This window comes from Eublepharis macularius, chromosome 2, assembly GCF_028583425.1.
Source record: "Eublepharis macularius isolate TG4126 chromosome 2, MPM_Emac_v1.0, whole genome shotgun sequence".
Lineage (NCBI taxonomy): Eukaryota > Metazoa > Chordata > Lepidosauria > Squamata > Eublepharidae > Eublepharis > Eublepharis macularius.
This window is the reverse complement of record NC_072791.1, coordinates 232,554,884-232,569,080: the sequence shown is the minus strand read 5'-3', so window position 1 is coordinate 232,569,080 and position 14,197 is coordinate 232,554,884. Positions and strand designations below refer to the sequence as shown.

The 14,197-nt window shown below is 48.0% G+C and overlaps 1 protein-coding gene across 2 annotated transcripts in view; it reads left to right on the top strand.

The window, feature by feature from the left end:
• Nucleotides 1–60: 60 nt before the first annotated feature.
• Nucleotides 61–14,197, top strand: part of LOC129325051 (cytochrome P450 20A1) — a 35,536-nt gene continuing 21,399 nt past the window's right edge. For both annotated transcript variants that reach the window (XM_054972559.1, XM_054972558.1), the window contains exons 1-4: nucleotides 61–178; nucleotides 4,357–4,406; nucleotides 5,087–5,253; nucleotides 13,500–13,645. In XM_054972559.1, coding sequence (XP_054828534.1) covers nucleotides 107–178; nucleotides 4,357–4,406; nucleotides 5,087–5,253; nucleotides 13,500–13,645 — 435 coding nt within the window. In that variant the 5' untranslated portion in view covers nucleotides 61–106. The remainder of the gene's footprint in view (nucleotides 179–4,356; nucleotides 4,407–5,086; nucleotides 5,254–13,499; nucleotides 13,646–14,197) is intronic.

Here is a 14,197-nt window from a genome sequence, read left to right as displayed (position 1 = left end):
TGCTCGATTGCTCTCGCCTCCGCGGGGCGGCCCCGGCCCGCCTCCCCGCCCGCCCCGCCTGCGCGCCAGGCGGCGGGGCCGGGGCCGGGCCGGGGACGTGGCCGGCATGCTGGACTTCGTGCTCTTCGCGGCCACCTTCCTGCTGGTGCTGGTGGGCGCCGTCCTCTACCTCTACCCGGTGAGTGCGGGGCGGGGCTGCGGGGTTGCCAACCCTCCGGCGGGGCCCGGGGATCTCCCGGGAGGGCAGCCTCTGCCGGCGGCAAGGGGGGGGGCTCCCTCCCCAGATTCGGCCCCCTGCAGGCTCCGTCCCCAAATCCCCAGCAATTTTGCAACCGGGTGTCAGCAACCCTCCAGTTCGGGGGCCGACTGCTGGCGCCTGGAGTGAGCAACACACGGTGCAATCCTATGCAAGTTCCTCCAGGCTAAGGCCATTGATTTCAATGGGCTTAGACGGAAGTATTTTGGCTTAGGATAGGAAGATTCTGGTCCAGTAGCTGCTTTCACACACACAGGATAATGCGCTTTCAATGCGCTTTCAAGATTGTTTGCAAGTGGATTTTCTTGTTTCACACAGGACAGTCCACTTGCAAACCTTCACGAAAGGGCATTCTCCAATATGGGTGAAAGCCGCCTTAGAGACTCTTCTATTACAGACCAACACAGCCACCCGCCGGCTGGAACTATTTGTATACAATTGCACTTCCACAGCTGGCTCTGGCTTCTTCAGAGCACAGCAGCCTAAATTTTATTTATCAGATTTATAGTCCACTCTCCTTGCAAGCTGGCTCAGAGCAGATCGCATCAATAAAACACAATATAAAAGATAAAAACAGGTAGCATATCGATAAAACCTACAGCAGCACAAATTCAATAAAACACAGCAGTGCTCATATTGACCAGATCCTTCAGCGTCCAAATTCCCGTAGGGTGGAGTGGCCCGCTGCCAGATACCTCACAGACCTGGGCAGCGCCCCCCCCCCCATGGCAGAAGGCCAGTTGGATGGCTCGCCCGCCATATATTCCTGGAGGAACGTCTCAGTCTTACAGGCCCAGGGAAAAGATGATCAGTCTTGCTGGGCCCAGGTTTCTACGGGCAGAGAGTTGCACTAGGTTAGTGCCAGTGCCGAAAAGGCCCTGGCCCTGGTCGAGGCAACGCGAACCTCCTTGGAGCTGGGAGCCCCCAGTAGATGGTTTTCTGCTGTGCAAAGTACCCTCTGGGGAATATATGGTGAGCTGCAGTCCTGTAGGCAGGCCATTTTTAGGCATGGGACATGGTTGCCAGCAACCTGGAAAAGTGCCCTCCTAACCCAATAGGAGAGGCTTAACACAATGTTATTTACCGGGTGGTGCATTTACCTCCACATCATGAAAAGTTTCATCTGCCCATCTCCACGCAGTACGCTTCTATGAAGGGGACTGGCCGTTTTCCTCCAGGCCTGTTGGCAACCCTGTCTCAGGAGGGGATGTTACGAAGGGAGGCAGGTCCAGAATGAGATTCATCCCCAAGAGGGACCGGTTCGCCCTACGTAGGTGTGAGAGGCTCTGCCAGTGGTACAGTCCATAAAACCTCGCACAGGGGTGAAATGAGAGACGCAGGCACAGTAGGACGTGACAAAGCATAACAGAAGTAATGAACAGCCCTAAGAGATATTTGCACCTATATTTTCAGGAGAGTAGACGTGCTGGTCTGCAGTAGAAGAAGAATATTTAGGTCCAGTAGCAACCTTAAAGACTCACTAGATCCCCAAGGTATGAGTTGTCGAGCGTCTGCTCTTGAAAATTCATACCCTGGGAATCTGGTGGGTCTTTAAGCTGCGACTGGACACGAATCGAGCACTTGCAGTAAATCCCAAGTGCCGATTACCCTCCCGTGGGGCGAGAGGGGGTGATGCTGCCAGGGGTCCCATGGCTGCTGCATAAACTCTGGTAATCAAGGCCTCACTTCTTCAGGTCTGGTGGTGGTGGGGAGTGCCCTCAAGTCACAGCTGACTTATGGCGACCCCTGGTGGGGTTTTCATGGCAAGAGGCTCACAGAGGTGGTTTCCCACTGCCTGCCTCTGCGACCCTGGTCTTCCTTGGAGGTCTCCTATCCAATGACTAACCGAGGCGGGCCCTGCTTGGCTTCTGAGATCAGACAAGGTCAGGCTCACCTGGGCTATCCAGGTCAGGGCTCTTCAATGTATGTTTATTCTTCCGTGGTGAGTCCTGATGGGTTCCTTCATGCTGGGTTTTAATTAATATCTTTTATTGTTTTGTTTGTATTATGTTCTGAATAAATCATAGCTTTGTGGGTCTCCCAGGTATTGGTTAGAGGGCTCTCTCACCAGCTGCTCTCTGATCCTTTTACTTTGGGGGGGGGGGTGATTGAACCTGGCTGGGACCTCTGCCACGGAGCCCCGAGCCCTTCCTCAAAATGAAATCTAGCCATGAACTTGACTTGTATGCCCAGAGGAGTTAGCTGTGTTAGTCTGTAGTTGCAAAATAGAAAAAGAGTCTGAAAGGACACCCCCCCCCCTCAGAGAGAGAGACGCCAAACGTAGTGCTCTGCTCATAGGAACGATGTTTTATTTTGTTTTAGCTCCTTTTATCTAGTTTGAATTTATGGTTGGATTTCAGCTAGCCAGCAACAACAACTTATCTATTTAGGGCTTGCAGCACCTCAGCGTTTTAAAGAGCTGTTGTTTTTAACTTGTTGTTTTTAACTTGTCTGAAAGGATTGGAAGGAATTCTCCTACGTATAGTAAGTTCCTTGATTTTTGACTCCTTCTACCTGTGACTATCTTAAGCCCAAGTTCAACTGAATGGGAAAAGACTTGGCTTAATTAACAAGTATTTCTGTTGTGAAGCCAGAAGATAAGCTTATAGTTTGCTGTCTCAAGCAAATCACTACCCTTAGTAAAATGGGAGTTGGCAAACGCCGGCGTGTTAAAGAAGAGGAGGAGGAGACTCTTTCACTGCCTGCTAGCAAACAGACAAAAATAGATGTTTTTGCTCCTGAGAGTTATACAATATATAATGTTCTGGTTTCAAATAAAATTGAGTAAAGAGTCCAGTAGTACCATTAAGACTAAACAACTTTATTGTAGCATAAGCTTTCGAGAACCACAGCTCTCTTCGTCAGATGCATCATCAGCTTTCAAGAACCACAGCTCTCTTCGTCTGACGATGCATCTGACGGAGAGAGCTGTGGTTCTCGAATGCTGGTGATGCATCTGACGAAGAGAGCTGTGGTTCTCGAATGCTGGTGATGCATCTGACGAAGAGAGCTGTGGTTCTCAAAAGCTTATGCTACAATAAAGTTGGTTAGTCTTAACGGCGCTACTGGACTCTTTACTATTTTTGACTTATATGGGACCAGACCCTTGGGCCGTTAAGGTCCGTGTTGTCCGCTGAGACTGGCAGTGGCTTTCCCAGGCAGAGGTCCCCTCACCTACTGCATGGTTCTTTTAAGGGGAGATGCTGCAGACCCCCTTGCAAAACGCTGCCTCTCAGCAGTGGCCCCTCCCCACTGAGCCCTCCGTTTCCTGGGCTGATTCTGATGATCTTAATCGAGCTTCTGCTGGAGGCCGCCGATTTATTTGTCCTAAACCCGGTGTCCTGCAGCCGTGGTATTCAGCCATTTCCTGCTTCGTTGTGGTTCGATCTCTTTTTTCATTCTAAGCCTGGTGACCTGTCAGGGGCAATTACTCTCCTGCAGAAGTTCCCAAGATACCAGGGCAGAGATTGTTTTTGCCACATAAATCAAATAATGCAGAAGAAAGGCCCAAAGGGAGTGTTGAGGAGCAAAACAGTGACTTAAGCCAAGGTATTGATCCATCCCAAGTCGCAGTCCCAGGAACTGTGGGTCAAGCGTTCGTCTCCCCCTTTTCTGCGTTGGCCCCATCTCAGACTGGAAAAGCTGAGGGCGAAACACAGAACTGCAGCCCTGGAGGATGGGGTGACCACTTCTGTTACCAGATTATTGGCCTTCTAGACCAGACTGAAACATGCATGTGTTAAACTTTGAAGAGAATTCAACTGAAGCCGGTGGGGTGTGTGCAAGCAAATGCGTCTTCGAACCTGGCATAAAACTGTGTTGGCTCCGGTTACGGGCACAGCTGCGTCCCTATATGAGCCCTGTGGAAGTTAGTTGGGCTGCCTGCGTAACTCTGCAAAGCTGAGGGAAGAAATAGCAAAGTGACACCACGAGCCAAGCCTCCTTTTCGCTTCGGACAGCATCAAGGCTGCACTCCTCTGCGCACTCACCTGGGAGTAAGCCCCACTGAATATAGTTGGGCCTACTGCTAAATTGGCATGTCAGGAATTGTACAGTTAGTCATGAACAATAGATGGAGTTCTGTTTTTCTTCTCCCTCAGGCTTCCAGGCAGGCTTCAGGTATCCCGGGAATGACTCCGACGGATGAAAAGTAAGTAGATTCTGTAGAAAGCCAGTTTGGTGTAGTGGTTAGGAGTGCAGGACTCGAATCTGGAGAGCCGGGTTTGATTCCCCACTCCCCCGCTTGGAGCCAGCTGGGTGACCTTGGGTCAGTCACAGCTCTCTCAGAGCTCTCTCAGTCCCACCCACCTCACAGGGTGTTTGTTGTGGGGATAATAATGACACACTTTGTAAACAGCTCTGAGTGGGTGTTAAGTCATCGTGAAGGGCGGTATATAAATCGAATGTTACTATTATTATTATTATTAAATGCATATTCCTTCCCCCTCCGTGATGGACAAGGAAACTCTGCCAGTGAACCCTTCCCCCCCTTCTCAACACATACACACTCAGCAAACCAGATTCTCCCACAATCTTGCCACAATTTGTGATCCAGTGTGTTCCTCTGCTTGGCACATGTCTGTTACAGAAAGCTTGCGTGCCAGGGGCCTAGGAAGGAGCATGAATTACGCATGGCTAAGGGCCTGGAGGGGATTGCAACTTGCCTGCACAGAGTAGACCTGCTGGGGGAACAGAAAGTTCTGATGAGACCCCTGTGGGGCGTCTCTGTGACTGCTGCGCTGCATGCGCCGAAAAGGAAAGAGCGTGGCCTGTTTCTTGACTCCCGGCCGCCCAGCAGACACAGTCCTCTTCCTCCTGCTTTCGTTCTAGGGATGGGAACCTCTCAGACATCATAACCAGCGGCAGCTTGCATGAGTTCCTGGTGAATCTCCATGAGAAGTACGGCCCGGTCGTCTCCTACTGGTTTGGGCGGCACCTTGTGATCAGCCTCGGGTCCATTGACCTTCTGAAGCAGCACATCAACCCAAACAGGACGTGTGAGTCCCTGCTGAAACTCTCCTCTCTACTAAAATAAGCTTCGTATTGCAAACGAGGATGAGAACTGGGTTTCTCGAGCTTGCTACTGCCTGCTTGTGGAAATCTGCAATTTGGCGAAACCAGAGTTTGTTCCTCTGGTTTGCTAGGTTCAGTTTGTAAAGGTTCTGTTTAACTACAGTTCACTATTGTAATAAGAAATTGGTTAGCCCTTTTTGCATGGAAGAATTAATTTCCCCCCACAAACCTCTCTGCTCTGCACTTGTTCTGCTACCGCCAGCCCTGTCTCTCCTCAGCAGCCTCTGAGGGGGTGCGGCAGTGGCGCTGCGAGTAACTGAGGAAGAACTGCTCTCTGCTACTGTGAGTTCGGGCATCGTTGCCTTTCCTCACTAGCTAGCCTAAGAGGTAGGGTTTCCAGGGCCCCTTACCCTCCGGGCGGGAGGGGGGGACTTGGTACTCACCTTTTCTTGGTCCCCGGGCTGTATGATGTCATCATTCCCGTGAACTAACGTCATCGTGCAAGCCCAGGAGCACGTGCATGCACTTCGCAGTGGGACAATTTGGTCCCCAAATGAGCCCAAATTGCAAAGGGTGACATTTCTAACGGGCTGTTTTGCTGTGACTTCTACCCCCAGGGGAAATCTGACTTGCTTGGATTCCACAGTCCTGCCCTTCCAACCTTCTTCACAAACCTGTGACGCAGCAGAGCGAGAGACTGACAGAGTTGGGGGGAAGGAGAGAGAGAGAAAGTGAAGGAAGGCCGAGGGTGAGGAAAGGAAGCAGAGGGGTGGGGCTGGGCTGGCTGCTTCTGAAAGTTTGTCTAGCACGTTTTGATCCCAGCCGTCCTCCACTGAGCACAAGCTGGCAAGTTTCATGGCGGAGTGGGAATGCAAACCCAAGTTTCTCAGGTCCTGGATCAGCCGTTCTAACCACTATACCCCCCTGGCCCTAGAGGAAGCAGCCCTTGAGATTTGTCTGGTCAGGAGAAGGAAAATTTCAATAGAACTTCCTAGCAAGGAAACGTAACAAGTGGTGGTGTTACACGTAGGACAATAATATAAGCATGACAATGTGGTATAGATGTATAGCAAGAAATGTCCTCTGCAGGGCTTTTTTTCTGGGAAAAGAGGTGGCGGAACTCAGTGGGTTGCCCTCGGAGAAAATGGTCACATGGCCGGTGGCCCCGCCCCCTGATCTCCAGACAGAGGGGAGTTGAGATGGCCCTCGGAGGGCCATCTCAACTCCCCTCTGTCTGGAGATCAGGGGGCGGGGCCACCGGCCATGTGACCATTTTCAAGCGGTTCCGGAACTCCGTTCTACCGCGTTCCTGCTCAAAAAAAGCCTTGGTCCTCTGACAAAATTCCCCTGGCTGTGCAATCAGTTGTGAAAATCTCAAGGCCCATTTCCTCAACTGGTTGAATTGGGGCTCCCTGTGCCTGACGGCACAGTCTCCGGAAGCTCTGGGTGCAGGCGGCGTCTGCGTTGGCTCTGAGAGACACCAGTTCAAGGCTGGCTTCAGTATTTGCTGCTGAAATCTGGCTGCCGTTGTAATGTGAAGGGAGATTTCTGCTTCAAAAGGGAAAAGAGGTGGATCTTTAGCCCCCAAGGCCTCAGGTTTTAAGTGCCGAAGTCACAAAGCAGAGAAGGTTAAATTTTCTCTTGATGCTTTTTAAAGGGAGTTTGCCTTTTAAAAAAGAACATGGCATTTAGCAAACCCATTGTTTCTTGTGCAAAGAAAGGTTGCAAAATTCCTTAGGCAAACCTGCTTGTCAAAGAGAGAGTTTAGGGGGATCCTTTCCTTTCCTTTTTGCATGACCCAGCTGTTCGGCTTGTCATGAGTAATATTCAAAAGCCGTTTCTGGGCCATAGAGCATCTGAGACTTCGTAAAAGCCTTCTGAGGGAACGGAGATAAAGACCTGTTTTTGCCTCTACCCCAGAGACAGTGAGAGAAAAGCACGAGTCACGAGCTCTCTTTCTCTCCTGCCTCCCTTTTGTGTCTTCTCTATTGTGGGTTCTGTCCCCACGAAGGCTATACATATTTGTGTGTGACCGATGAGCATATGGAACAGGAAACAAGTCCCACTACTTTTCTCATCACTTCGTGTGGAGTACCGTTATTCCGAGTTCTCTCTGATGTAAAAAGTTTGTGATCCGTGGAGATTCCTTTGGTCAAGATCCAGAGGAGTTAGCTGTGTTAGTCTGTAGTAGAAAAAATCAAAAAGAGTCCAGTAGCACCTTTAAGACTAACCAACTTTATTGTAGCATAAGCGTTTGAGAATCACAGAGAGCTGTGATTCTCGAAAGCTTACGCTACAATAAAGTTGGTTAGTCTTAAAGGTGCTACTGGACTCTATGGTCAAGAGTCGCTTTGGACTTGTAATAATCCAGATTCTCTTGTGGGAGAACTCTAGTACCTTTGGTCACTTGCAGTAATATTTAGAAATGATGCATGATAAGCAAATAGTTAGGTCTCCACGGAGCTTCCAACCTACATCTTGATAGAAGTGAAATTATCAAGGCTGGGAGGTAAAGAAAGATAAGGGGAAGCCCGTGATGCCATTGTGCCATTATCACATACTTGGGCTTGGATCCAAACACTTACTGCTTCTGCGGGCTCTGTGTGTGTATGTGTCTGTGTGTGTCTGTGTGTGTGTGTGTGTGTGTTATTTCCCCTTCTTCCACTTCCACATTATTTCTGTGGGGTCTTGGGCCCCTCAGGCAGCATTCCGCATGGTGCAATGGGTTTCAGCGGGAGAAGGGCAGTGGGAAAGTTGTGTTCCTCTTCTTGAGCTCCGTTTGCCAAGGCTTCTTGAAACTGTGCTCTAAAATAGGCAGTGCCAAAAAGATGTTTTGCAGTTAGAAAATGAGTTTTGTGCAAAAGCTGTGTCAGCTGATGTAAAAAGTGACCTGGCCGTGTGAAAAGTAAAGTGAGTCACTTACAGTAAAATCCTAAACTGAGCTGCTCCCAGCTAAGCCCGTGGGCGTAGGTTTTTGTTCCCTCCGCCAAAGGCTCTCCTTGCCGGTTCCATGTGTGTGTTGTGGTGGCGCTTGCTGCGTGCGCACAAATGTCCATTGTATATACCGGCTGAGCAAATCAGATTTTCCTTTAAAAATCCTTGCTGCACACACCATCTTGGACCCTAGCCTTAGAGCCAGGTGGAGTGGGGTCAGTTTATAATAATGTTTATGAACACTGTAGAATCCTTTGCAAGGAATGGGATCGTGGACTTGGGATGGGTTTGAAGAAGAGCAGCTGTGCTACTCTAAGGTACTACTGGACCCGAATCTTGCTCTTCTACCACAGCCTAAAATGGCTACCCACCTGAAACTGTGCTTACTCGGTGTCTGGCCCAGACATGTACCCTGTGACTCTGTCACTTGCTGTGGTTGTGTGACAGGTACAAATGTGTCTACATGGAAGGAATTGAGAGGTGGCATGAAAAAAGGTACCCCCTCCCCTTTCAGGGATTTTATACTGTCACAGGGTGGGAGGGATGCCCCCACATTTTAAGAACCATCACATTTGTCCTTTGCAAATTTAGCATAGAACTTCGAGCCTGTAGCCAGAACCAGAGAGGAGGAGGGGACAGGGCGGATCGAACAGTTGTATCGAACCAAGCCACCTGCAGAAAGAAGTGATATGAGCCAGTTTGGTGGAGTGGTTAAGAGCGGTGGGACTCTAATCTGGAGAACCCTTCTCTGCTTAAAGCCAGCTGGGTGATCTTGGGTCGGTCACAGCTCTCTCAGCCCCACTCATCTCACAGGGTGATTGTTGGAAGGATAATTATGACAACTTTGTAAACTGCTCTGAGTTACATAATTGTGTTACGTTGTCCAAAAAGGGTGGTATACAAATTGAATGTTATTCTTATTATAAAATTTCATTAAAACGGGTGTTTTTTTTCAAATGCTACAAGGTCAAAAAGGAGCTTTGTGGCACCTTAAAGATGCATTGAGTTTTGTGCATCTATAAGTGCATGTGTAAGTATAAGTAACCAAGGAGAGAAGGAGATTTACCACATAACTTCTGTTACTAAAATTCTTATATCTTAACCTTTATCATTTTAGCTCATTTTTAAATATAGTGCCGGTTTAAGTTATGAACTAATTTTAGACCTGTTATTTGTATAAGTTACTATAAATTACTATAGTCATAGTATACAAAGTTACTATTTGTATAAGTTACTATAAGTCACTATATTAATTGCAAGTATTGTTTGTATAAGCGTTGCTATGCACTTTCCATTGCCAAATCTTATCTATTTCTAAATAATTTTTAAAAAAATCAAATACTGCAAGGTCAAAAAGGGGTCTTGTGGCACCTTAAAGATGCTCCGGTTTGGGGGGACTAGAGCCCATTTTGGAATTGCCAAGAGAGGTCTACATCAGCTGAACAAAATCTGTATTGATGATTTGGTTTGTACTGGGTATTGTGTGGGGAAAGGGCGTGTGGGGTGGTCCGCTTCAGGAGTGGCTTTTCGGGAGAGCAGCCGGTCCTCTGAGAAGAGCTTGCCTGAGTCCAGTTACTGTTGTCCTCACAGTTAAAATGAAGAGTAAGTTTCTTAGTGGTGTTTGGGGACACACTGGAGAGTGATGAGGGAAATCAATGAAGAAAATGTAAGCTTTCACTTGCTTTCATATTCTTCATTTCAAGAAGCTAAAAGCTTCTGCTTCCCCCCTGCCCCTCTTTTGACGACTCCCCAGCTCCACACAGTCAGCAAGACTTTAAAATGTGTATTCTGGGTTTTTTTTAAAAAAAGACCAATAATAATTAATGTGCTCCTGTGGGTAGCTGTTTTGCTTGTACACCAGCCTTCTTGACTTCCATTTGGTGTTCTTAACACTATTGAACCAAGTTGGGGGGGAAACCATCCATTTAACTCAACTGCCTGTAAATTGGGCTTCAAGCAAAGAAAAGAACTGAGCAGCGATAGAAGTCTCTTAGGCTGTGGAAAGGGAGGCGTCATCCTTTGAATAGTTTAGAACTCATTTCAGGCTCCGCTGAATATTTCGATTATATTTTGTGTTTCAGGGTTTTTTTGCTTATGGCATGTTTGCCTCAGGTTCTCTGCTGTTTGCCAAGTTTCTTTGTTTAATGCATGTTTTTGGGGAGGTATGCTGAGAGGGAGTCTGTATCTCAGAGGCCTGTGTGCGAGATCTGCATTATTCTTTTAATTCTTGGTTTGATCCCAGACATACACAGCGTGGATGTCACACAGCTGTATTCATATTTTTAAAAGCCTGTGCTTGTGCAAAAGAGGGATGCTTTCCTTACAAGAACTGGAATCGGAAGAGCTGCCCTGCGTGCCTTGAAAAACTGGTTTTTTCCACAAGAGCAGTACAGCAGTGTTCTGTGGGAATAATACTATAGAATGGACATGGGCATGAACCATGAAAAAACCAAACCGTGCGGTTCGTGGTTTGTGGCATTTTCACCAACCAGGAACCACGAACTCCCACAAACGGGGGCAAATTCACGAACCGGTTCTTGGGGTTTAAAATGCCCCTTTCCAGCCGCTTAGCAGTGGTAGGGAAGGGGCATTTTAAAGCCCGGATCAGCTGCTTGCCGTGGAGAACCCCGACAAGCAGCTGATCATTTAAACAGCGGGGCTGTTTAAATGGCCACTCCCAGAAGCAGGGAAATGGCCATTTAAACAGCGGGTGGGGCTTGGCTGGATGGCTGGGAACTCTCAGCCAGCCAAGCCCCACCCACAGTTTAAATGGCCATTTCCCCGCTGCTTGGAGCGGCGGGGAAATGGCCATTTAAACGATGGGGTTTGGCTGGCCGGCCCGGAACTCCAAGCCAAGCCCCGCTTTGCAGCATCATGGAAGAAGGTGCTGCTGCTTAAAACGAACCAAACAAACCAGTAGACTAGTTCATGGAAGTTTGTGGAAACGAGCTTCCACAAACCACTCGTTCGCGAACCACAAACCGGGCTGGTTCATGGGGTTTTTTTGTTGGTATTCCAGTTTGTGCCAATATCTACTATAGAATGTATAAGCTAGCTGCATTTGGAGTTTTTTTCGTTGTTGCAAATTGCATTGAGAGCAGACGGTTTGCCATATGGTCATCATCTGACATTATGGGACAGAGGATATTGTCAGCCCACAAAGCGACCTGCATAATAAGTTGATACCTACAGCTCTTGTCACTCATTTTTTGGCATGGTTGAGAAATGTACTTCCTGGAATCCCCTCTGATAACCTAGCCGGCTCCTGTCGCAATACCAAAGCTATAGGTGAATCTCAAAACTTGCCAGGCGAGGTATTAACATTTGTGGAAGCTGGCTGTTGCAGGAGAAGCTGCTCCTCTGTAAACCTGCCCTCCGAGAGAGTTGCTGGATAGTTCAGCCGACACCCAATTCCTTCAGTAGATTTCTTCAAGGAGGGCTTTGCTCCCTTCCTCTTCCTTTCTTCCCTGCAATGTTTGGCCATGTAAATAGTTTGTGTGTTTTATTTCTGTTAGTCAGGGCTTTTTTTCTGGGAAAAGAGGTGGCGGAACTCAGTGGGTTGCCCTCAGAGAAAATGGTCACATGGCTGGTGGCCCCGCCCCCGATCTCCAGACAGAGGGGAGCGGCGCGGAGGGCAATCTCAACTCCCCTCTGTCTGGAGATCAGGGGGCGGGGCCACCGGCCATGTGACCATTTTCAAGAGGTGCCGGAACTCCGTTCCACCGTGTTCCTGCTGAAAAAAAGCCCTGCAGTTAGTTAATGTGGGATTTTGGATGTGTGTTGCTAAGGTTTAAAATGCAGACCTCCAAAGGAAGGAGGAAGGGGGCGGGATGGGTGAGTGTCAGGTGCATCACCTGCCCTGATCAGGCTCAGCCCCGCCCTGTTTGATACTTATTCCTGTTCGAGTTAAAGGCTTTGCCTGAACTGCTTGGCCTTGCGTCTCGGACCTGTGAAGGGAAACTATGCGAGGGAAGTGTTTGTTCTCGCTGTTATCTGTACACTCCTGTGAACCACACCAGAACCCTTTCTCCCTAGTCTGAGAAGAGACACTGGCACGACCTTGAAAACGCCCATTCAACATTCCTGCTGTTTTCTCACTTAGCTGCTTTCTCACTGAAACTAATTGACGCCAGACTGGGGGGGGGGGTCTTGGAAGTTACCCACACTTTGGAACCTATAACTGCTTGGTGTTTAGATGTATCCGTTATTCCTGGCAAAGATGGAGAAAGTGCATGATACTGTTGGCTTATCAATAAAGTCCTTTTACTGCTTGCAGTGAAGTCTTTGAGAGTTACTTGGTATCCATACAATGAGTGAAGATTTGCTGAGGCTGGATGGTAATTGTGCCCTCGGGAGTGGAGTAAACGGCAGTTTAGTCAAGGGTACTTATGGAAAGCAGTCCGTAAATCAGGCGGGCAGTCTGTGTGGGTGAGAGGACAGTTATTCTGTGAGTGAAATGCTGAGAGAAGAAGTCTATGTGTTTACTTGGTGGATGAAATCAGCTTATGTGGCGAGTGAACTTCTGGGAACTCGTAGAATTCTATGTTCTTCTGTTTGAAGGATATTTTTAGCCCAAGTGGCTATTGTGGGGCAGATTATTCTTTGTGACCAGGTCTGTGTATAAACATTCAAAAATGTTTTGAAACCATGAAGCTTATGAGCTATTCTGAAACTATAAGCTATTCTTATAAATTACTCTGAAACCGTTAACACATACATTCTCTTTCTGGTTAAGCAATATACCCATTTTATCTAGCATTAAGAATCTCCTTTTTTACCTCGTAGTCACCCCCACACGCTGACCATTCTGCGAAGACTTCTTATATAATAAGTCAAACTGAGAGAGAGCTAGGGCAGTGAAAATCTAAGGGACCACTAAGGAAATCAAGGAAGCAGCAATACACAGGTCACATAAAGGGGGCAAGATGCTACATTCTCTTTTCCTGATCTGCCCATTCTTGCAAGGACAAGGAGGAATTGTCAAGGGGAGATGGTTGCCTAGTGATTGTCCCACATGCTATCCTGTAGTTTTTGGATCTCTCGGAAGTAGATCCATTCAGAACCCAGTACCTGGTGGGCTTTTTGTGTATCTTTATTCCCATTGCAAAATTCAGGATTTCTGGATGTTGCTTCCCCCCCCCCCCAGCCCCGAGACCAGAATTCCCCTGATTAAAAAACTGGAGTCCACTCAATGTTTTGAGTATGGAGCTGCCCTTTTTGAATTGCTGTGCCTCTGGAGAGCCTCTTTGCTGGGCACTGCAGGGATTTCTGCTTGACTCGAGTCTCCCTCTTCCAGCGGATCCTTTTGAAACAATGCTGAAGTCCTTGTTGCGGTATCAGTCTGGCCTGGGTGGAGATGTGGGTGAGAGCTGCCTAAGAAAAAAGTTGTATGAAACGGGTGTGGCCAAGTCACTGCAGAGTAACTTCCCTGTCATCCAAAAGGTGAGTAGCTTGGATGGAGGGCTGTCTTTTGGCTCATCGGTTAAGAGATTTTAAGAGCAGTCCTTGAAGGGGATGGCAAGGAAAGAAAAGCTTTTTTCTCTTCAGGGTGGTTTTGTTTTGGGGGGGGAAGTTGAAACACACACAATACTTTCTTATCAACTCTAAGCTTAGTTTACCACCTTGACAACATAAATAGTGCAATCCTAAACAGAGTTACTCCAGTCTAAGTTCATTGGAATCAGTGGGCTTAGACTTGAGTAACTCTGCTTAGGATTGCACTGAAAGAACATCATTTAGAACTTGGTTAGCATATAAGGTAGTATTATATGACATATTTTATGAAACTTAAAAGTTTCTAAAGCCAACACTGCAAATATCCCCAGTCCCAGAGAGAGGGAAAGCTGCAATGCTGTGGAAGTAAAACCCACCGTGTCTATGCAGAAGCAAGCCCCATTTTATCCACTGGGGCTTACTCCCAGGAAATTGCTGCTATAATTGTAGCCCATGTTACCTTTGCCAAGGGGCAGGCAGGGGAAAAAACTGAAAATAGCA